The following is a 23,862-nucleotide window of genomic DNA, read 5'->3' as shown; positions in this document are numbered from 1 at the left end:
CCTATATCACTCATGTTAACTGACCTTGTCACCTTGTCAGCCTTTTGCCTGATCTTTCCAAAAGTCTCTTTCAACAGGATAACATCTCCTGCCCAGGATACCACTTGGGAACAAGTCAAGGCCATCCTGCTCCTATACGCAACCAGAGATATCACTTACACTGCCTTGCCTAGCCCAGCACAGAGCCGGATCCTAAAAACCCCAGCTCCAAGGATTCTTTGATGCCCCCAAGCCAGCAGGAAGTACCCAAAAGAGCCCATGACACCAATTGGCTCTGGTACCTTTAACTATCTATGCTATCTCCTCCTCAGGTTACTGTGATCCTAAAGCAGGAAAAATCTTACTCCCCCCCTCCTCTAGGATACTAGGAGTCAGGTACCATGCTATGTCTCCAATTTGAGACAGAAAAGGCAATTTCAGGTCTTTGATAGCCCCGTCTGGCAAACAATCCCTCCATGGCATATTCCTCTCTTGGGGTACTAACAACCATTTTTTGCCTTTTTATTGTCTTGCATTTTAGCAACTTGTCATGGAAAAAGAAGGACTTTTACCAACCACCATCAAGCAGATGCTTCTTGGATGGTATCTGGCCAAGCAATGAAACAGTGACCCCTGACTACTTCGCCCCTTTACAGCAGGAAGTAGCTCCAGAAGAAATGGCCTCCGCCCATTATCCCTCCCCCCCCCCATCGCCTGGTACCCCCTATTTTTATTAAACAACAGAGTGGGGAATGTAAACATTATGCCCACCTTTGGTCCTCAGCTCCACCCAGACCTCAGCTCCTCCCTGCCCTGGAGTTCCCACCAGACAGCTGGCCCCTCCCTGTCTCCGCCCAGACCCAGCTAAACTCCCATCTACCTCACTTCCTACCCCCAGATCCTGCTGCCTAGACAGTGGAGCTGCCGTGTGCTCTCTCTGGGAGACAAATATGGCTCCTCTAATAAACCTTGTAATAATCTTTCTCCTGCGCCTGCCTGCCTCCACGTGGTCCCCTGGGATGGATATGATGGATCCTTTCAAGGTGCACTCTGAGCAGTATACAAAATGGGCAGGAAATTCCATTGACTCCAACTGTCAGAATCAACAACCTCCCTGAATGAGGCCTAAGGGGTTTCATGGCAGGTTTGAGACACTTACCAAAACACACTTCCCTGGCTCCAGGCTCCAAAGGGAACTCTCAGTGTTGATCTTGTGGGTGAGCTTCCCTTCCATGAGGACACGTTCCCCATTTTCCTCTAGCACAGCTACACGGATGGAGCCACTGCTGAGGGCCACTGCGACCTGAGAACAGAGCAGAAGAAATTATCTTGCCTGTGAGGGTGGCAGTGGTGCACTGTACCAGTCTATACACTACAGCTCTTGGGCTCAGCAAACATCTCAGTAAAGTAAGCTGTTCCAGCCTTATCCACACTCCCACTTTAAGCCATAGCTCCATGTCCAATTTTTGAATGGTTAATTGTGGTTAGTCACAAGGATTTTTCTGCCAAGGCTGGCTTTGAACTGTGATCCTCAGATCTCAGGCTACAGAGTAGCTAGGATTATAGGCATAAGCCACCAGCATCCTCAGCTATTAATTCTGTTTTGGTTGTGTTTTTCTCTTATTTGATTTACAGGATAACTGCATAAAGCACAAGTCGCACTTACGAAATGGGATATACAGAAGGAGAAAGGAACACTTTTGTATGTTATTAAAATGAAATTGGAGCCAGGCACCAGTGGCTCATGCCTGTAATCCTAGCTACTCAGGAGGCTGAGATCTGAGGATCGAGGTTCAAAGCCAGCCCAGGCAGGAAAGTCCGTGAGACTCTTATTTCCAATAAACCACTCAAAAACCAGAAGTGGCGCTGTGGTTCAAGTGGTAGAATGCTCGCCTTGAGCTTAAGAGTGCAGGGACAGTACCCAAGCCCAGAGTTCAAGACCCACGACCAACCAAAAAAAAAAAAATTGGCACTTATCTAAAATAAATTAATACAAACACTAAGAAAATATTAATTTAACAAAAAAAATCCAGTTACAAAACAACCAGAGAATAAAATACTACTCTAGTAAATCTCCCTGAGCTCCTTTTTGCTCAAGACTAACCCTTTACCCTTTGAACCACAGTGCCAGCTTTTTCTGGGATTAATTCGAGGTACGGGTCTCACAGGCTTTTCTGCTGGGCTGACTTTAAACCACAATCCTCAGATCTCAGCCTCCTAAGTAGCTAGGATTACAGGCTTGAGCAACCAGCTCCTGGCAAAAATCTCCATTTTAACAAATAGAAAACATTAATGAAGAACAGAAGAAAGACAAACCTCACTGTAAAGCCAAGGTTAAAAAAAAATCTGGGGCTGGGAAGGTGGTTCAGTGGTAGAGTGCTTGCCTTGCATGCAAGAGGTCCTGGGTTCGATTCCTCAGCACCACATAAGCAAAAAGAAAAAAGCCGGAAGTGGCGCTGTGGCTCAAGTGGTAGAGCACTAGCCTTGAACTGAAGAGCTGAGGGACAGCGCCCAGGCCCAGAGTTCAGGCCCCACAACCGGGCCCTCCTCCCAGCCAAAAAATCTAGGCTCAGTGATACAGTGCTGACCTAACATGTATACACATGCACACAAAACACACACAGTCTAGAAAAGTGTCAAGGTATGTGCCAGGTATGTGTGAAATATAGTGGCACATACCTGTAATCCCAATACTTGGGAGAGAGAAACGGTAAGATCTTGAGTTTAAGGCTACTATAGACTACACAGTGAAGTGAAACTACACAGGCAGCCTGAGTTACAAAGTGGGAGCCTGTCTTCCTATAGACTTCTAAAAAGAAAATTAGGTCTGGGAATGTGGCTTAGTGGTAGAGCGTTTTCCTAGCATGCATGAAGCCCTGAGTTCAATTCCTCAGTACCACATACATAGAAGAGGCCAGAAGTAGCACTGTGGCTCAAGTGGTAGAGTGCTAGCCTTGAGACCAGGGACAGTGCACAGGCTCTGAGTTCAAGCCTCAGGACTAGCAAAAAATAATAATAATAATTAGGCTGGGAATATGGCTTAGTGGTAAAGTGCTTGCCTAGCATTCATGAAACCCTGGGTTCTTTTCCTCAGTACCACATAAACAGAAAAAGCCAGATGTAGTACTGTGGCTCAAGTGGTAGAGTGCTAGCCTTGAGCACAGAGAGGCTCAGAGACAGTGACCAAGTCCTGAGTTCAAGTCCGAGACAAGGAAGGAAAGAAGGAAGGAAGGAAGGAAGGAAGGAAGGAAGGAAGGAAGGAAGGAAGGAAGGAAGGAAGGAAGGAAAACTCTTGAGCTAGTGGCTCAAGCCTGTGATCTTATCTACTCAGGTGGCTAAGATCTGAGGACTGCAGTTTGAAGCCAGCTCAGGAAGAAGTCTGAGACTCTTATTTCTAATTAACCACCAGAAAAGCCAAAAGTAGGGCTCAAGTGGTAGAACACTAGCCTTGGGCCAAAAAAAAAAAAAAAAAAAAAAAAAAAAATGCAAGGAGAAAGGCATTCATCAGTATCATTCACTGGAGAAATGCAAATCAAAACCACAAAGAAAACCAAAAAAACAAAAGAATCAATAAAGCAGTGGGCTGGGAAGGTGGCTCAGTGGTAGAGCGCTTGCCTTGCATGCATGAGGCCCTGGGTTCGATTCCTCAGCACCACATAAGCAAAAAGAAAAAAGCCGGAAGTGGCGCTGTGGCTCAAGTGGTAGAGCACTAGCCTTGAGTTGAAGAGCTGAGGGACAGCGCCCAGGCCCAGAGTTCAGGCCCCATGACCGGACCCCCCACCCCCCCCAAAAAAAGAATCATTAAAGCAATGATAAAGCAAATTCAACAACTAGGCAAAATTAAATGAAGAAAATACAGGACATTCAACACGAAGTGAGATGGTCTCACTTACATAGCCCAGACTGGCTTCAAAATCATAACCTTCCTGCCTCAGGTTCCTAAATGCTAGGATTACAGGCATGTATTATCATGCCCAGGTAGTTCACCGTTGGTACTGAAGGGGTTTGAACTTTTTAGGCCAACACAATGTTTCTGGCTATGCCTTGCCCCTGATTTTCAATGGCTACTTTAAGGACAGAGTCTCCCATCTCCACCCAGGTATGTGCCTGATCTTTAATCCCATATTGTTGGGACTCTTGGCACATGTCATCCTTTCTGTGAACATGGGAGTCTTCTGAATTTTTCTTCTTGAGCAGGCTTGGGACTGGGATCCTCTGATCTTAGCTTCCCACATAGCTTTGGAAGAAAGGTATGAGCAACTTCACCCAGAGGTCAATTAAGAAGGGAGTTTCTTGAGCTTTTTTGGCCCAGGCTGTACTTGACCCATGGTCCTACTGATAGCAGCCTCCCATGTAGCTAAGGTTATAGGTATGAACTACCTCTGGCTTTGGAATAATATTGTTATCAAAGAAAGATGGGAAATGATCATGAATATACTGATTCTCTTTTAAGATCTTTGGCAAAATTATGTGTTGTACAGTGAACTTATTTTTCCTTGAAATGCCTTGGTTTTCCTACTGATAAAGATGATAAAATAAGGACAAAATGAACAAATAAAAAAAATTTAAAGTTCTGTAGCCCATAATTGAATGTCTTGGTATTTATACCTAAAGGAACTGAAATCCCATGTGAACAGATGATAGAGGCATGGGAGAGGGGAAAAGGAGGTGCATATGAGAGAACACTGAGACCTATCTCAGGACAAGTCCTGGGACACGAGTGAGAAATCTGGAGAACCGATAAAACTACCCAGAGCTGCAGTGATGATCTACTCACTGAGCAGTGAGTAGATGGCACACAAGTGTGTTGGGTGTAGATAGCTCCATGAGCACATCCACACTAGCTGAGCAGAAAAGTCATATTCAATACAAGAACTGGGGGGGGGGGGGGGGTTGTTTTTGTTTTTTGTCAGTTGTGGGGCTTGAACTCTGAGCTTGGGCACTATCCCTGCACTCAGTGGTAGAGCGAGTGCTCTACCACTGAGCCACAGTGTCACTTCCAGTTTTCTAGTGGTTTACTGGGGAGAAGAGTCTTACGGACTTTCCTGCCCGGGCTGGCTTTGAACCTTGATCCTCAGATCTCAGCCTCCTGAGTAGCTAGGATTACAGGTATGAGCCACTGGCCCCCTAGCTGGTTTATTTTTTTTTAATTTTTTTTTTATTGTGAAAATACTGTACAGAGGGGTTACAATTACATGGGCAAGACAATGAGTCCATTTCTTATCAAGCATTGTAGCTTCCTCCTTTGTTTCCCCTTCCTATCCCTTCCCAACCTCCCCCCGCCCTCCCCACCCCCCGGCTGGTTTATTTTTATTTTATTTTTATTTTTTATTTTTTTGCCAGTCCTGGGGCTTGGACTAAGAGCCTGGCCACTATCCCTGAGCTTCTTTGCTCAAGGCTAGCACTCTATCACTTGAGCCACAGTGCCACTTCTGGCTTTTTCTGTTTATATGGTACTGAGGAATCGAACCCAGGCTTTCATTCATACTAAGCAAGCACTCAACCACTAAGCACTCAACCACTCAACCAGCCCCAAGAACTGGTTTAAAACCCAAGGCACTCCCCACTAACACAACCAAACCATTTTCATCCACACACAACAGACAATATATATCTCTGACTTGTTTCTAAAAATTTCCATTTCAAAAAAATCAATACTAGTATTCAGTTATATCTCTCTAATTTTGTTTCATTCCAAGTTCACCAGCTCTGTTGTTCAGGTTCTGGTTTTGTTTCGTTTTTTTTTTTTCTTCTTCTTGAAATGATAATCAGATAGGGGCCTCCCTCATGCTAGATAAAATCCACTACCATTAAGCTTCCTGGTGTTTTTTTAAACAGCTGAATTTTGGAATGTTTATCTAACAAATACAATGAGACAACCAATTGCAAGTGGTATAATTCATATCATTGGAAGCTGTTTGCTATTAACAAATGTGAAAAGGCCAAAATTGCCACAGAAAAGGAGCTTCTATTTAAAAACATATTTCTATAACAAATTAGAAACCATTAGTAGAATTTAGACAAAGTTGCTCTAATGGGAAGAAGAGCAAAGCAGATAATTAGACAGTGAAAGTTCAAGTATTAAAGAAACTATAGGAAGTGGCGCTGTGACAAAAGTGGTAGAGCACTCGTCCTGAGCTGAAGAGCTCAAGAACAGCACCCAGGCCCAAAGTTCAAACCCCACAACTGACTGAAAAAAAAAAGTATAAAAATGCATTATGTGGGGCTGGGAAGGTGGCTCAGTGGAAGAGTGCTTTGCCTTACATGCATGAGGCCCTGGGTTCAATTCCTCAGTACCACATAAGCAGAAAAAAGCCAGAAGGGGCACTGTGGCTCAAGTGGTAGAGCACTAGCCTTGAGCTGAAGAGCTGAGGGACAGTGCCCAGGCCCAGAGTTCAGGCCCCACAACTGACCCCCCCCCCAAAAAAAAAGCACTATGTTGGGCCGGGCACTGGTGGCTCACACCAGTAATTCTAGCTACTCAAGAGACTAAGGATCACGGCTCAAAGCCAACCCCATGTAGGAAAGTCCATGAGACTCTAATCTCCAATCAACCACCAGAAAACTGGAAGTGGCGCTGTGGTTCAAGTGGTAGAGCAGCTTGCCTTGACCTGAAGAGCTGAGGGACAGCACCCAGGCCCAAAGTTCAAGCCCCACAACCGACCAAAACAAAAACAAAAATGTACTATGTTGCTTTCTAAGCTGCATTTGATTTCTACGAAGTATTTAAAAAAAAACTGATAAATACATAGAAACTGCCAAGTTCTAGCCAGGCGCCAGTGGCTTATGCCTGTCATCCTAGCTTCTTAGGAAGCTGAGATCTAAGGATTATAGTTTGAACCCATCCTGTGCTGTAAAGTCCATGACAGTCTTATCTCCAATTAACCACCAAAGAGCCAGAAGTGGAGCTGTGGCTCAATGGTAGAGTGCTAGCCTGAGCACATAAGCTCAGTGACAGCACGCAGGCCACAGGACATGCAATGCGTGCGCGCACGCGCACACACACACACACACACACACACACACACACACACACACACACACACACACACACACACACACACACACACACACACACACACACACACACACACACCACACACTTACCAAGTTCTGCAAGGAAAAAATGAGAACACCACATCTACAACACAATAGATGTTTCTTCCACGGTTTTTCTTTCTGTGGTTTCAGTAACCTACAGTCAGCCATGATCAAAAAATATTAGATGGAATTCCATTTAATATTCCAGTTGGGTGCCAGTGGCTCATGTATAATGATCCCAGCTACTCAGAAGACTGAGATCTGAGGACTGTAGTTTGAACCAAGCCAAGTCCGAAAAGTCTATGAGATTCTTATCTCCAACTACCCAAAAAGAAAGCCAGAAAATGGTGCTGACAGCACCAGGTCCTGAGTTCAAGCCCCAAGACAGGCACAAAAAAAAAAAAAAAAAGAAAAAGAAAAGAAAGAAAATTCCAGAAGTTAATAACTTGTAAGTTTTAGGTTTTAAGCTGTACCAAACAAAGTGCTGAAGTGATATACTGCCTACCCTGTTCCTAATAGTTAAAACATTCTTTTGTCCAGTTTATCTATTCTTCATATGCTACTCGTCTATGAGTCACTTGGTAGCTGCTATAGGCATCAGAACCACAACTAATGTGGGAACAAAACTTGTGCTCAATAACCCTTATTTTACTAAATGGCCTCAAAGTACCAATTACTTCCTGGCAATTCAGATGCAGCAAAATCAAGCCATAGAGGGTCTCCTTTGGTGAAAAGGTAAAAGTTCTTGACTTAATAAAGAAAATTCATGCTGACATTGCTAAGATCTATAGAAAGAATGAATTGTTAATCTAAAAATTTTGAAAAAGGAAAAAAAATCGGTTTTCCTATCACACTTCAAACTGTAACAACGATAGCCACAGTGTATGCTAAGCGCTTATTAATATGGAAAAGAAATTTAATTTGTGGGAGTGCTGACTGATGGCACTATGCAGCACCAGAAAATGATGAACCCATACAGACTTCATCGAAGGATCCTTGATATGAGTAATACCACACTACTTACCACAAATAAGGGATGATTACACAAAATAATTACACTGAAAACATAAAAAATACTAGAGGCTGCATCTGCGAAAGAAGTTGCTATCTGATGAACTGAATTAAGGAAAAAGCAAATCTTCAACTGAGATGAAACTGAGCTCTTTTGGAAGATGTCCAACAAAGCCTATATTAATAAAAGTACAAAGGAAGTACCAGAACATAGAGCATGTAAAGACAGATTAACTCTGGTAGTGTGTGGCAATGCTATTGGGCACACAACAAAGTCAGGCATAGTAAACGGAATGAAGAACCTACACACTTTTAAAGACAAAAACAAGAATTATATACCCATGTTCTGGCAATATAATCAGAAAGTGTGGGTGACAGTCATCTTGTTTATGGAATGGTTCCATCAATGCTTTATTTCAGATGTTAAAAAAAAAAACCCTTGGAAGATAATATACTAGAATTTAAAGTCCTATTAATAATAGTGCATCTGGCTATCCTGAATCTGTCTGCTATAAAAACAGAAAGTGAATATTTTGGTTTTGCCTCCAAAACAATCTCATTGCTTCACTCCCTTGACCAGGGCATAGTCTGGCTTTGCAAGACCACATACTCCCCCTGGGATTTGGTCCCATTTAAACAGAAAGTTAACAGCTTAATGTTACATCACAATGTCATTCACCTCATGTCAACTCATCATATAGGCATCTCACATCATCATAAGAAGGGAGAATACAGTACTAAGGTCCTCTCAAGGAGCCAGACACCAGTGTAATTACCATACCTGTAAATCCTAACTACTCAGGAGGTTAAGATCTGAGACCTGTGATTTGAAGCCAGCCCAGGCAGGAAAGTTCATTAGATTCTTTTTTTTTCCCCCGTGGGGCCTGAACTCTGGGCCTGCGTGCTGTCCCTCAGCTCTTCAGCTCAAGGCTAGCGCTCTACCACTTGAGCCACGGCGCCACTTCCGGCTTTTTTTTTCCTTTTTACTTATGTGGTGTTGAGGAATCAAACCCAGGGCCTCAGGCATGCAAGGCAAGCGCTCTACCACTGAGCCACCTTCCCAGTCCCAAGTTCATTAGATTCTTATCACCAAATAACCACCAAAAAGCTGGAAATGGAGCTGTGGCTCAAGAAGTAGAGCACTAGCCTTAAGTAAAACCAGGGACGGCACCTAGGACCCGAGTTCAAACCTCATGTGCGTGCGCACGCGCGCACACACACACACACACACACACACACACACACACACAATCTGAAATAAAGCAATCATGCAATTTTATTACTACAAATTTAAAATGTCCTATTTTATCAGCACTTGTTGTTAATCCTTTACTGTGTCTATTTTATAAGTTAAACTATCGTGGGAATGTAGGTATTAGAAAAAAATCATCAGGGGCCCTGGGTTCGATTCCTCAGCACCACATAAGCAGAAAAAAAAAAGCCAGAAGTGGTGCTGTTGCTCAAGTGGTAGAGTGCTAGCCTTGAGCTGAAGAGCTGAGGGATAGCACCCAGGCCCAGAGTTCAGGCCCACGACCGGACCCTCCCCTCCTCCCAAAAAAAAAATCATGCAGTTCAGTGCTATTTCCAGTTTTAGGCATCCCTTGGCAGGTTCTGGTCAGAGCAGAGATACAAGTTTGTACTTATGCCTAGATGCATAAAGCCATTACCATCAGCAAATTTGTGAAAATATAAGGACTCATGTACATTATCGGTTGGCATGTAAATTAGAACAACCCTAACAAAAACAGCTGTATATTATTTATGGGAATATGTATATCTTTGGCCTACCAACAACACTTCATGGATTTACTCATATAGAAACATACATACATAAAATAAAATAGACTGTAGTTTTTAGCAGCAGAAGAGAGGCAACTTCATTGTGCACATCAGAGGACTAGTTTAATAACCAGCCTGTTTCCAGAGGAGGCAAAAGCAGAGGATGAAAGTTTTTGGAGTGACTCAGATAACTGGGGACAGGAAGGCCACTAAACAGAAGCACTTGGGGACACAGAAGTGATCAGTGCCCTGGGAGGGCCAGGTGTATACTGGGCAGGAGCAGTAGGGCCATCTCAATAAGTGAAATATATCACCTGTGCTAAAAGTAGAAATAAAGAAATATCTATTCACACTTAACATATATGCATAACAAATAGCTGCTCAAGTATCTTCCAAACTATTTACATGATCATTGGTCAGTACAAGTCTCAAGAAGCATGGAGCCGTGTCAGAGATTTTTCATCGCTCATATTTACACCTGTGAACATGTAAGTGAGTTATGCAGTCAAAATTAGGTAAATTGAAAAATAAAGTGGATAAATATAGTCTATTAGCCTTTTCTATTATGGAAGTTTCCTATAATAAAAAGCCTTCCTACAGTTTTTCCAGACAAGTTCTAAGAAGGGAATGCCATATGTTGACACAGCTTTCAGCACACATCCTAGCACCTGCATCGAGTGCAAAAGGAGAGTGTCAAAAGTCTAAGCCTTGCCGGGCGCCGGTGGCTCACACCTGTAATCCTAGCTACTCAGGAGGCTGAGATCTGAGGATCGCAGTTCAAAGCCAGCCCAGCCAGTCCATGAGACTCTTATCTCCAATAAACCACTAGAAAACTGGAAGTGGTGCTGTGGCTCAAGAGGTAGAGCGCTGGCCTTGAGCTGAAGAGAGCAGGGACAGCGCCCAAGCCCAGAGTTCAAGCCCCACGACCGACAACAACAACAAAAAAAGTCTAAGCCTAGGTAGTGGTAAGAGTCACATGTCCCAAGGACAAGGTTCTGTTTAAGAAGGTTCTTGGTGTGTAGACAGAGCCAGCTTTGGCATGCAACAGGGCTATAAACACCCACAACCTCTGTGAGGAAGGAGAATCCATAAGAGACATTTGCTTGTCATTCAATGATGCCCAATAAGGCCTCTGTCTGCAACATATAACATATTCCACTGAAAAGAAAGCCAATAAAAGAGAGTAGGGAGGGAATCTGGGTTCAAGACGCCATTCCACCACCATCTTACAGGAGAGTTTGCTGATCTGCAAAATGAGAGGCCCAAAAAAATCTCCACCATTCATTCAATTTCCAGAAACACTTAGATTGTACAATTCAATGAAATATCAGTTTTACAACCACCCTGATTTGAAGCAAGCAGAGACATACATGCTATGAACTCAAAGTTTCTCATCCCTACTACTCTTGACAGTACACTGAGAAAAGGGAAGGGAAGTCATGATCTTCCTAAATAGTGGAGAGTACATTAAGTGAAGAACAGCGTGAAGAAAGGAGAGCCACATTTTACTGAGGCAGAGTAAAAGCCTCATACTGAGAAAATTTTTAGATTTGCCAGCAAATTTTTTACTTTTTAGTTTAAAAAATATTTTTAAGTTATTATAACAAAGAGGTTTCAAGTCAGCCTGTCAATTTATAGGCACAATGCAGCTTGATCGTCACCCTTAACTCTGCCCCATCTATCTCAACCCTGTCCAAAATGTTTTTGTTTTTTTGTTTTTTGTAATGCTGCATGTGAAAGAAGAAATTTTTAGCCAGGTGCTGGTGGCTTACCTCTGAAATCTTTGCTACTCAGGAGGCTGAGATCGTTAGTTCTTAGTTCAAAGCCATCTTGAACAAATAAATTTCAGAGATTCTTATCTCCGATTAACCAGAAAAAAGTTGGAACTGGAGGTGTTGCTCAAGAGGTAGAGCACCAGCTTTGAGAATTAAATTTGAGACAAAGCTCGAGGTCCTGAATTCAAACCAAAGTACTGGTGTGTGCACACACTCTCATGACACACACACAAAAGAAATTTTCTGCTTTCCCTTGAAGATCATAGTACACTGTGCACACAATCATTTGTTCTCCATTACACTTTAGAGGATCGGTGAGAAAACACTAAGGGGGCAAAGTTCTGATGTGCCAGCATCAAGCTCCAACCACAGAAATGAGGACAGGACTCAATAGCAATGCTTCCTCCTACAACCCTAAGCCTCATATCCTGCCCTAAAACAGAGCTGCCCACACCAGAACCAATTGTGACTGATCTGTTGGGGTGCTACAGTCATGGCTATTATCATGATTATATCTGATAGTTGCCACAGACAAAGCCCAAAAATAAATTCTGCTGACAAGCAGCTATGACAGGTACATTTAAGGAACAACTGGAATGGAGCCAGTCCAAAAAGGAAAGTGCAACTCTGAGGAAAAGCCCTTAGGCCAGAAAAACCCAAGAGACACAAAATAAACTTATTTATAAGTTTTAAGTGAGGCATGACTAAAACCCTTAGATCACTAAGAAACTGACAGACCATGGATTTTTTAAAGAACCTGGCAGTATTATAAAAATGACATGGAAAAAAATACAATTGAAAGAAAGAAAAAGGAAATGTCCCACCATGTATGAGACAAAGGTTATCACAAGCAGGACACAAGTGTGTTATGTCAGTGATGTCACAGAATGCCAACACAAAGAGGGATTTGTGGCAGATGTGAGAAGCCCCTTCCTTCCCTCTAGTGATACAGAGGTCTGCTCTGAGTGAGTCTTCTCAAAGCAGGAAGAAGCACTGGCTCCTGGCTAGGCTCCCATTGATTGAAACCTGTACGTGTGGCCAGCCCTTGTGAGATGGGCTAAAGTCACTAAAATGTGTACTGCTAGCACTGGATACACACACATACTACATTGCCACTACCTGGAATCATCTCACACATCATGTGCTCTGTGCTCTGTCCCAGCATCTGCCCTGTGATTACCACCTGGGCTGTGTGCTCAAAACATGTCCAGGCCAGGCACTGCTGACTTATGCCTGCAAGCCTAGCTACTCAAGAGGCTGGAATCTGAGGATCACAGTTCAAAGCCAGCCCAGGCAGGGAAGTCTGAGAGACTCTTATCTCCAATTAACCACCAGAAAACTGAAGTGGTGCTGTGGCTCAAATGGCAGAGCATTCACCTTGAGCTGAGAGCTCAGGGGCAGCACCCAAGCCCCACAAGTCCAGTGTAGAACAAGCCAGATCCACAGTAACTATTGGTGAGAGCAGGGGCACATTATCCCAGAGGACCTAACTATTGCATTTGAACTTCAGACAAAATAGGCAGCACCCCTATACAAGAATGCTTAAAGAGCAGATTATAGCTTCAACCCCATTAACCCTAGTACACCCAGGACCTGTGTCCTAGGGGGCTGTTGGGTTGCTATGGAAGGTACAACAAGGCAATCCAACTAGAAAATGAAATGGAAATCAGCACCTGACCCAGCTGGGTAAACAGCTCAGGGAAGGTAACAGCACCCACTCCTGACATTCAAAACACATGGGAAATAGTTACTCAAAGCTAAAATTCTGTGTAGATGATGCCTAATGATTCATTCTTACTTTGATTCCTAAGGTTACACTGAACTCCAAGGGTCAACAACTCCGGAAAAACATATATTGTAATGGGGTGAGGAGAATTGTATGGATGGCTGCTTCTTGCCAAAGCTGAGCCAATCACAATTCATTGATCCACCGCTGGTACCATAGCTATGGTACCTCACAGGTTGGCTCAGGGTTCCCACCTTTGCTCCATGAATGGCAAGTGAGCACATACTATCTTTTAGGACACAAAATAAACTATATACAGTGAACACTGGCTGTCTCTCCTTATTTGAAGTAGCTGTTTTATTAGGTCAGCTTCAGCTGCACCCAGACTCCTCACATACTGCAGGTATAAAGCAGGCCTGCCTGTTCCATGCAGCAAGGGTGGAGGGCTAGAAGGACTCATTCCAGCCCAGACTGAATAAACAGCTCTTTCCCTGAAAGATTAAATTCTACAATAACTCACTAGATGGAGGTTTCATAAATCAACCTAAGTTATGAATGCCACCTCTTCACTTGCCACAGCCTCCCCTCTCAGAAGAGCCTGTGGGGCACAGGCCAAGATATCCTATCCTCTAGGTCATTGTGGCCTGGTTTCTTCATTTTTCCCTCAGGACTAGCCCAGGATACAATAGATCACCCACAATCTTAGATGATTTAAAGTAAGGTATGGACATGTTCATGGCGAAAGAAAGAAAAGAAAAGAAAAGAAAGAAAGAAAGAAAAAAAGAAAGAAAGAAAGAAAGAAAGAAAGAAAGAAAGAAAGAAAGAGAGAAAGAAAGAGAGAAAGAAAGAGAGAAAGAAAGAGAGAAAGAAAGAGAGAGAGAAAGAAAGAGAGAGAGAAAGAAAGAGAGAGAGAAAGAAAGAGAGAAAGAAAGAGAAAGAAAGAGAAAGAGAAAGAGAAAGAGAAGAAAGGAAGAAAGAAGGAAAGAAGGAGAGAGGGAGGGAGGGAGGAAAGAAGGAAGGAAGGAAGGAAGGAAGGAAGGAAGGAAGGAAAGACAACAGTAGTTTTGTGTTTGTCAATGGTTGGAAAAAAGACCCTACTACAACACCTGCACTTTCAAAAGTGGAACAAGCCCTCCGCAAGCACCTGAAACGAGAGGCCCAGTCACTGAGCCCTGGTGGGGACAAGGTAACGTCATTAGCCCTGGCAGGGATAGGATGCTCTCTAGGGTCTCTGAGCCCTGAAGACCATCTGAAAGCAGCTCTGAATGCAGAAGAGAAGCCAAGGACAACCAGGCACCCTCTCCTGGGACAGGAGCTTATCCCAACCCTCCTGCAAGAATGCTGGCTCCATCTCAAGATCCAAGATGGGAGGAATGCAGTCCCCACCCCGCCTGTTACCTGTTTTCCCTTCACCACATGCTTGGGCACCGGCACCCTGACCTCCAGGTCAGTGTAGTCCTGCGACCAAGTGTAGTTCTCACGAACAGCACCGTTGTAACTGTCAGGATTTCTCTGGAACTGCTCCTGAACCCTGAGAAAGACAAAAGTAGTGAGATGCAGACCGGCAAATGCAAGCATAGGAGCCCTGGGTATGTCCTGAGGAGTGACCAGTTTGGGCTTCATCTCAAGCTGACTTTTACATATGGGGGGGGGGGGGGAGTGAGGAGGGAGAGAACCAAACGAAATCCTCTTTGGGGACAATTTCCTAATAACACTTTCAGGCAATCAGAGGATAAGGGAAAAGCAACAGAGAAGAAACCGGGGTGCAGAATCCTCACGCTTAGGGAAAGTATCTACAACTATCATCAAAGCATAGCCTGGTCTTGCTGGTTGCCACAGTAATCAGACATGCCTATTAACTAGGTACATACCCCAGTTAATAAAAATCCTTGCTTCATGGGTGTTTTGTGCCTATCTTTGCTGCTTGGCAGAGTACATGCATATGCGCGCGTGCATGCGCGCACACACACACACTTTTTTTAAGGTAAATCAAGTTCATCCTACAACTGCTAAACTTCAGTCCTAATCCAGCCCTGAGTTCTTCTAATAAGTAAATCAAAGCCAAAGGGACTCTACTCAAACTATATGCATCAACAGTAAGATGTAAGCAATACATTTAATGAGATGGCCTAAAAACCTCAGTCAACCAAATCCTATTGTTATACATTCATTATAAACACAGCACAGATGCAAATAGGCCTAGCCCAGATGCTGGTTGTGAAAATAAAAGACAGTATTTGTCATAAAAATCTAACAATATTATTCATATAAATACTTTTGAAAATGAGCTTAGATTCACAAGTCCATGGGTGAGTTGAGGATTTAAATCACAGATAAAAGCCTTCTCATGAGGAGGCAGCTTTGAATGTGGAACAGTCTGAAGCGTATGGGGCTCAGCAATCTTCTTCAGCGCCTACAGACAAAGCCTGACAGGGAGAGAGCTCCAGGGACCTGCAAACAAAAGTATACTTCTCTCTACTCCCCAGAGAACACAACAGGCCTGATGTGGTTCAAGCGGGCACACTTCTTCATGTTTTCAGGCAGGAATTTATTTGCCCTCAGCCATGTGTGAGATTGATCCTCCACCAATTCTACCAGTTCTCTGGTTAGGTGGCTATTAATGGCTGCACTGTGTCCATTCAAATGACAGGGAGGAGCCTTCAGTCCTAGGATCTCAAAATGTGATCTCACTTTAAAGAAGTTATCCAGGCACTAACCTACCACAACTGGTGTCCTTACAGGGGGGACTTAGGACACAGAATACCTCATATGAAGGTCATGTGAAGAAAGCAGAAAATGGAATAATGGTACTCCAAGCTAAGGAACTCCAAGGATGGTCAGCCACCACCGGAAGCTGAAAGAGGCAGGTAGGATCTAGAGCCTTCAGAAGGAACAGGATGGGCTGACTCCCTCATCTCAGATTCCCATCTCAGAATAACAGTCACTATCTTGCTATGCACCCTTCTGTGGCAGCACAAGCAATCAAGTTATTGGTTACCAAGAATACTGGTAAGACTCGGCACTGACAGCAGAACGGGTACCAGTCTAAAACTGCCCACAAGGTTGGCACTGTGGGGCACACAGATGACACACAGGAACAGATAGGAACAAAGGAGGACAGGTTCATCAACTTGAAAAAACAGAGCAGAGACAGACACCAAAAGAAAGACCATGTATATGTAACTAATAAAGGATTCCCAAAGACTATTTAATTGTGGAGAAACCTTTCAACACCACAGAACTGGAGAAAGGTTTACAAGATTTTTCATTAGCATACATTAGTTGTACAGAGGATGTTTTATTGTGACATTTCCCTACATGGATACAATATACCTCATCAATCTCATCCCCCCCCCATCACTCTATACCACTTCCTCTTCTTAAAACAATTCCAACTGGTTTTATTGTTCTATTTTCACACATGCATATAAAGTACTTGAACTATATTCACTCTCATCTGCCCTCTCCATCCACTCTCCTCCTTTCCTCTCAATACCAATCCCCACACTCACCAAGAGAGCTTGTTTTACTCTCCTGTCAGAGATGACTTCCACATATGGCATAGCCTTAGCTTCTAAGAAGAGGAAATGTATGCGTGCATTTATATATACATATACATGCGCATATTATATGTATATATATGTGTGTGTGTGTGTGCATATATATATATACATATATATCTGGAAGGAGGTTAAATCTTTGTAGGTATCTGATATAAGATAACAAGGAATCTTCTTTGCATTTTGTTTGTTATTCAAATTCCCTACAATATTCAGGCATTTTAAGAACAAGAGAAAAATAGCTGCTTTTAAAATATCTACAGGAGACGGTGATGTGCCCAGTGACCTAGGTACAGGAGTTGTGGAGGAGTGAGGCACAGAGAGATGGACTTGCCCAGCACCCAGGTGTCCCAGATCCTCCCATGTGTGATCTAAGATGTAGACATGCTTAAATGTGGAGCAAATGGTCTCTGAAAGAATAGGGTAGTAGTGGTCACCTATGCTTCCAGAGGGAACACTGGCAACTGGGAAGGAGAGATGTCCCCCTCCAAGACATTCCACACCTATATTACCATGTGAAAATAATCAAGGCAATCAAAACAAAGTAACTTCTCTCCCAAAATAAAGACCAACATGGCCCTGGCACTTGATAGAGGTCTGGGATTAGGCCCAAAGGCTCCTGAAAAATGGAAAGAAGAGATAGCATGTAACAAGAGGGTGCCTCAGACAGCTGTGCAACACAGTGGACCACTACCACCAGTAACACTACATAGGCTCTGCTGCTCCAGAGAGTACTGGGGGGCCTGGGAGTGCCAGCAGACACTGCTCTCTTGGTGGGGGCTGTTGTCACAGGGGGCCAGCTTAGTCTGTCTTCCCACTGTCCTCAGCAGCCCTAGCCCAACTTTGCATGCAGAGGCCCTGCAGCCTCCTTCCAGAGACACAGGAGAATGCTCCTAAAACAGCCCTAGCAAGTTAGTTAGGTGCTTTTTTTAGCACTCTGAATCCACATTCTCTTTAAATAAAGTTGATTATTTCCAGCCGACAGTATGTAAAAATAAGCATCCTGTCAAATGCAGGTGGCTCTGGGCCCCACCAAGCAAAAGTCCACGGCTACTCCTGCAGCTGTGGGCCAGGGAGGCGGGAGGCGGGGGATGAGCAGCAAAGCTTCAACATCCAGGGTGGGAGGAAGACAGTGAGTCAGCAGCCAGGTTACAGATTTGGGAGCAGGTCTCAATACAGCTCCCACTCCTGAGGAGCTGGGACAACAGGGCTCTGAACAAGTTCCAGAAAAAAACACAGAACAAGTCCTGTAGCTTGACAAGTGCTTCAGGCCACAGGCTCTGCTCATCTCCTTGGAGACAGGCTGGCTTTGGCTGCTAAACCTTTCCCAGCAGATGGGTCTGCCCAGCAAGCCTGTGTGTGGCTGAGTGGGGCAAGCCAGGAACCAGAGTCACCTGCTCAGTTGGGTACTTGGTGGCACTGTTGTATGGAGTCACCTCCATGCTGATGGACTGAGACCCAACCTACCTGGTCAGCCTGTGAGCACAGCCGCTGGGCAAAAAAAAAAAAATCCTCTCTTGGGCTGGGAAGGTGGCTCAATGGTAGAGTGCTTGCCTTGCATGCCTAAGGCCCTGGGTTTGATTCCTCAGCACCACATAAGCAGAAAAGGCCGAAGTGGCACTCTGGTTCAAGTGGTAGAGTGTTAGCCTTGAGCTGAAGAGCTAAGGAACAGTGCCCAGGCCCAAAAACAAAAACTTCTCCTTCCACTTTTTGTTAGTTTGCTTTTGTCTTGCTGAGGATTGAATGCAGGATCCTGTGCATGCTAGGCAAGCATTCCATCACTGAGCTATACCCCCTAGCTTCTCCTCTGATTTGCTATTCAAAGATTCTGACACAAGCCTGGGTGTCAATCAGCAAGTGGCAAGTATGAGTAATAGTGAATAAAAGGAGACTGAAGCCCTAAAGATTTTTATCCAGGAAACTAATGCCCTAAACACAATGGCTTTATAATCAGTGGGGCCACAGGTGCTGTCCTCAAGCTACTTTCCAGATAGAATACATACAGCAGACATTTCCTAGCTGACACAAGGGGGCTGGGGATTGGCTCCCCCATGGCACAATGAGGTGTGGAGCTGGAGTTCAATGTCTGGTGTTTGGCTTGGGTTGCTAGGCCCCACCCTCACTCATTCCTTCATGCTTCTTGGAATAGATCAGATTCACCCTGTAAATATTCACACTCACTCTGTACAATCGGGTGGAAAGACCACTGCTTCTGTGCATAGCTGAAAACATTCCTCACCCTTGCAGTCCTCTGTCACCCAGACATGAGTCTAATCACACTTTGCCACCTATGTGGACTGCAATGTCACGCCCTCCCCCGCCACAACCACTGGGAGGAAGCATCACAACACACATGTTCAGTTTGCACAAACATGCTGTGATATGACAGTCTGTGCCCCCATATACCTGAATCTATATGTTAAATCCTAGCCTCAACCTGATGGTATTAGGAGGTAGCCAAACTGTGGGAGGTGATTAGGTCATGGGGATAGAGCCCCATGAATCAGTATCCTTCCTGAAGGGGCCTCAGAGAGGCCCCTCCCTCCTCCTACCATGTAAGGATACACAGAATGTAATATCTATAGGCTCATGTCCTCATCAGACACTGAGTCTGCAAGGAACTTGATCTTGAAGGTCAGCCTCCAAAATCATGAGAAATAGATTTTTGTAAGCCACCCAGTCTATGGCATTGACTTCTCTAGAAGTCTTCACAGACTGAGACAGAGTAGGTGCCTATGTGTGGTATGCATCTGTGTGTGGGTGGTACGTGTGTGTATGCAGGCATGCCTGTTGGCATGAGGGTGAGGGAGCAGTCCTCTGCACTTACCCAGTTCTTTCTCCTCCCACTGACCCTGTGGGACCCAACGGAAACTAGACCTCTCTTGGCTTCTCAGGCCATTGTGGCCATGTGGTTCCCAACAACGTTCTAGGCTCCCATGGTCCCAGAGACAGTCTAGCATTTCACAAGGCCTTCTAGACACCCATGGTTTAATCATCATGACTTCTTCTCTACTTTTTCTTTCTGCCCCCACAAAGGAATATCTTCCTCCTCTTCTTGGCCAAGTTTTTCCTGAATGTGCTCGATCTTAACCTAAGCCTTTCCATCTGGAGGAAATTATAGTGATTTCTGGGCTTCTTCATTCCTAGAGCTTTAAAAAAAATGAGCATTATTATAAAGCTAATCCATTCCCCTGCTCCCAAGGCCTCACACTTACTGCTTGCTTGTCATGACTGTCCACTCCTCAAAATCATCCTCGAGTACCAAGCTCAGTCCTCCAACACAACTAGCAATGCCCAGATCCCCAGTCCTGGCCTTCTTGCTGCCATTCCCACCTCTAGTCCCAGTGGTGACCTACATAAAGGCCAGACCATGTGCCTTCCTTCCTGGCTCCTCTCACTGCAGCACATGCTTTACTCATCCTCAGCCCACCCTTGTGTTACCATTACTGAGTGCTCAGCCTCTCCAAAAGCATGGACAGAAGGGTCATGGAGCAAGTTTGACTATTGATTCTTTGCAATGTTTAGATCTAAGTTATACATTATGCTTAATAATCCCACAGTTCTTTCCTCAAGCTTCTTTTTCTAAAATCCTAATATTAACACTTTTATTAATACCTGATTTCATCTGTTTCAAGTACCTAGTCTACTTGAAAGATCAGGATGACCCAACAACAGAATTCAGAATTTCTGGAGAGGTGACGCACAGGGAAAGCCTGAGCTTCCTGTTCTCCCAATGAGAGAGGGAGGAAGGGTCAAATATCAGAAGAGTCATGTCCAAAGAACACAGGAGCCGATTTCAAGAACTGTCCACCAGCCAAAGACAGGATAATCCAAGCATCAAAAAACAAAGTCAGTGGTGCTATGGCTCAAGTGATAGAGCGTCAGCCTTGAGCTGAAGAACTGAGGGACAGTGCCTGGGCCCAGAGTTCAAGCCCCATAACTGACAAAAATGAACAAACGAACAACAACAACAAAAAAAAAAAACCCTACCACTTAAAAAAATAAAGCCACCGGGCATTGGTGGCTCACACTTATAATCCTAGCTATTCAGGAGGCTGAGATCTGAGGATTGTGGTTCAACGCCAGCCGGGGCAGGAAAGTCAGTGAGACTCTTATCTCCAATTAACCACCAGAAAACTGGAAGTGGCACTATGGCTCAAGTGGTAGAGAGCTCGCCTTGAGGTGAAGAGCCGAGGGACAGTGCCCAGGCCCAGAGTTCAAGACCCATGACTGACAAAAACAAAGAAAGGAAGGAAGGGAGGGAGGGAGGGAAAGAAAGAGGGAAGGAAGGAAGGAAGGAAGGAAGGAAGGAAGGAAGGAAGGAAGGAAGGAAGGAAGGAAGGAAGGAAGGAAGGAAGGAAGAGGGCTGGGAAGATGGCTTAGTGGTAGAGTGCTTGCCTTGCATGCATGAGGCCCTGGGTTCAATTCCTCAGCACCACATAAGCAGAAAAAAAAGCCGGAAGTGGCACTGTGGCTCAAGTGGTAGAGTGCTAGCCTTGAGCTGAAGAGCTGAGGGACAGCACCCAGGTCCAGAGTTCAGGCCCCACAACCAGACAGGACAGATAGGCAGACAGACAGACAGAAAGGAAGAAAGAAAGGAAGAAAGAAAGAAAGACAGACTACAACTGGACTGAATGAATGTTAAAGACTTATAAATGAGAATTGGGAATGTGGCTTAGTGACAGAGTGCTTGCTTTGCATGCATGAAGCCTGGGTTTGATTCCTCAGCACCACATACACAGAAAAGGTTTGAAGTGGCACTGTGGCTCTGTAAGCATTATGCCCACCTTTGGTCCTCAGCTCCACCTAGACCCAAGCTCCTTCCTGCCCTGGAGTTCCCACCATACAGCTGCTGCTACCTAGATAGCAGACCCTGCTGCTACCTAGGTAGCAGAGGCTGCCATGTGCCAGCCATATTTCCAGGGGAAATATGGCTCCTCTAATGAACCTTGTAATAATCTTTCTCCTGTGCCTGCCTGCCTCCGAGTGGTCCCCTGGCATGGATGTGGCGGATCCTTTCATTGATCCTTTCAGGCTCAAGTGGTAGAGTGCTAGCCTAGAGCAAAAGCAGCTCAGGGACACTGTCCTAGGCCCTGAGTTCAAGTCCCAGGACTGGCAAAGAAAAAAAAAAGACTTACGAATGTCAGGCTGGGCAGCAGTGGCCACCACTTGTAATCCAAGCTACTCAGGAGGCTGAGATCTGAGAATTGCAGTTCAAAGCCAGCCTGAACAGGAAAACCCATGAGATGCTTACTCCCAATTAATCACTAAAAAGCTAGAAGTGGAGGTATAGTTCAAGTGGTAGAGCACCAGTCTTGAGCAAAGCTCAGGGACAGTGCCTCAGCATTGAGGTTCAAGCCCCAGTACGAGCACGTGCACGCGTGCACACGCACACACACACACACACACACACGCACGCACATGCACATGCACACACACGCACACACACAATCTATGAGTTCATACCAAGCAAATTATTCTATAGGAAACATAATTTCAGAAAAGCCAACTTCCTAAATAGGAACTCTGTATGATAAACAGAGAAAACTGTAAGAGAAAAGTAAGAAAAAAAACTGCTGGTCTTGTGATCTGTGATGAAAATGATGAGCAAGCAATGTTCTTCCACAGCTAAGCACCAGGTGGAGGCTGACAGGGCACCTACTAGCAGAATATCCTCAGATCCAGATCATCTCCAAAATTGTCTGTGGTGACCACAGGTCTGGCAGGTCCAACCACCAGCTCACAGAAAAGACCTATAGGGAAGAAAATGTTAGCACCAGAACCATAAACCTAACAGTCTAAATAGCTTCTGGAAAGTTATACTACACAAAACTTCAGAGAGGAAAAAGAGGTAAGAGAAATTAATCTAAGAGACTTAAGAGACCCATCAACCAAACTCAATGTTTGCTGAATAAAAACAAATAAACAAAAAGAAAAAAAATGCCAAAAGACATTTTTTGAGACAATCAGGAATACGTGAACATAGAATGGATATGAGATGATTAAAGAATAATAGATGTAAGCTGGGCACTGGTGACTTACGCCTGTAATCCTAGCTACTCAGGAGACTGAGATCTGAGGATTATGGTTCAAAGCCAGCCCAGGCAGGAAAGTCCAAGAAACTCTTATCTCAAATAAATCACCAGAAAACTGGAAGTGGCGCCGTGGCTCAAGTGGTAAAGTGCTCACCTTGAGCTGAAGAGCTGAGGGACAGTGCCCAGGCTGAGTTCAAGCCCCACAACAAAGGGAGGGAGGGAGGGAGGGAGGGAGGGATGGAGGGAGGGAGGGAGGGAGGGAGGGAGGGAAAGAATAAATGTGGGGAGTTTTTTGTGGGTTTTTTGGTTGGTCATAGGGCTTGAGCTCTGGGCCTGAGCGCTGTCCCTCAGCTCTTCAGCTAGCGCTCTACCACTTGAGCCACAGAGCCACTTCTGGTTTTCTGGTGGTTTACTGGAGATAAATATCTCACGGATTTTCTTGCCTGGGCTGGTTTTGAACTGCAATCCTCAGATCTAAGCCTCCTGAGTAACCAGGATTACAGGTGTGAGCCACCAGCACCTGACAATAAATATGGGGAGTAGAGCATGGCTCAATTGAATCCTAGACAATGAGTGAAAATGTCAGGTACTGAGTTGGAGTTCCAGTCTCCAACCAAAAAAAAAAAAAGGAATTAAAAACTTGTAAAAATATGTTTAATGTTAAATCTAGTACTTAACAGGTAAAATTATATAATGTATGAAATCTGTCCTATCCAACGCAAAACTAATGCTTGGAGTAGGACAAAAAAATGATGCAGCAATGCACACATTGCTGAGTGATAAAGCAGGTTCAACATTTCATGGCATTTGTTAGCATGAAAGGATTAGCACAGAAGGAATGTCACCTTCTCAAACACTGAAGATAGTGTTTTGTAGAACATCTCCCCACTGGCACATAACAGAACAAGACAAAATGAAACATACGGGTGCATCGCACTGCACAAAGAAAGTGAGCT

The 23,862-nt window shown here is 44.5% G+C and overlaps 1 protein-coding gene across 3 annotated transcripts in view; it reads right to left on the bottom strand.

The window, feature by feature from the left end:
* Nudcd3 (NudC domain containing 3) overlaps positions 1 to 23,862 on the bottom strand; it is a 113,275-nt gene that overhangs the window by 23,355 nt on the left and 66,058 nt on the right. For all 3 annotated transcript variants that reach the window (XM_070014563.1, XM_070014564.1, XM_070014565.1), the window contains exons 3-4: positions 14,710 to 14,842; positions 1,139 to 1,282 (exon numbers count right to left, since the gene is read on the bottom strand). In XM_070014563.1, the coding sequence (XP_069870664.1) occupies positions 1,139 to 1,282; positions 14,710 to 14,842 (277 nt within the window). The remainder of the gene's footprint in view (positions 1 to 1,138; positions 1,283 to 14,709; positions 14,843 to 23,862) is intronic.

Source organism: Dipodomys merriami, unplaced genomic scaffold, assembly GCF_024711535.1.
Source record: "Dipodomys merriami isolate MVZ:Mamm:240054 unplaced genomic scaffold, mDipMer1.0.p SCAF_98, whole genome shotgun sequence".
Taxonomy (NCBI): Eukaryota; Metazoa; Chordata; class Mammalia; order Rodentia; family Heteromyidae; genus Dipodomys; species Dipodomys merriami.
This window is presented reverse-complemented; position numbering and strand designations above follow the sequence as displayed.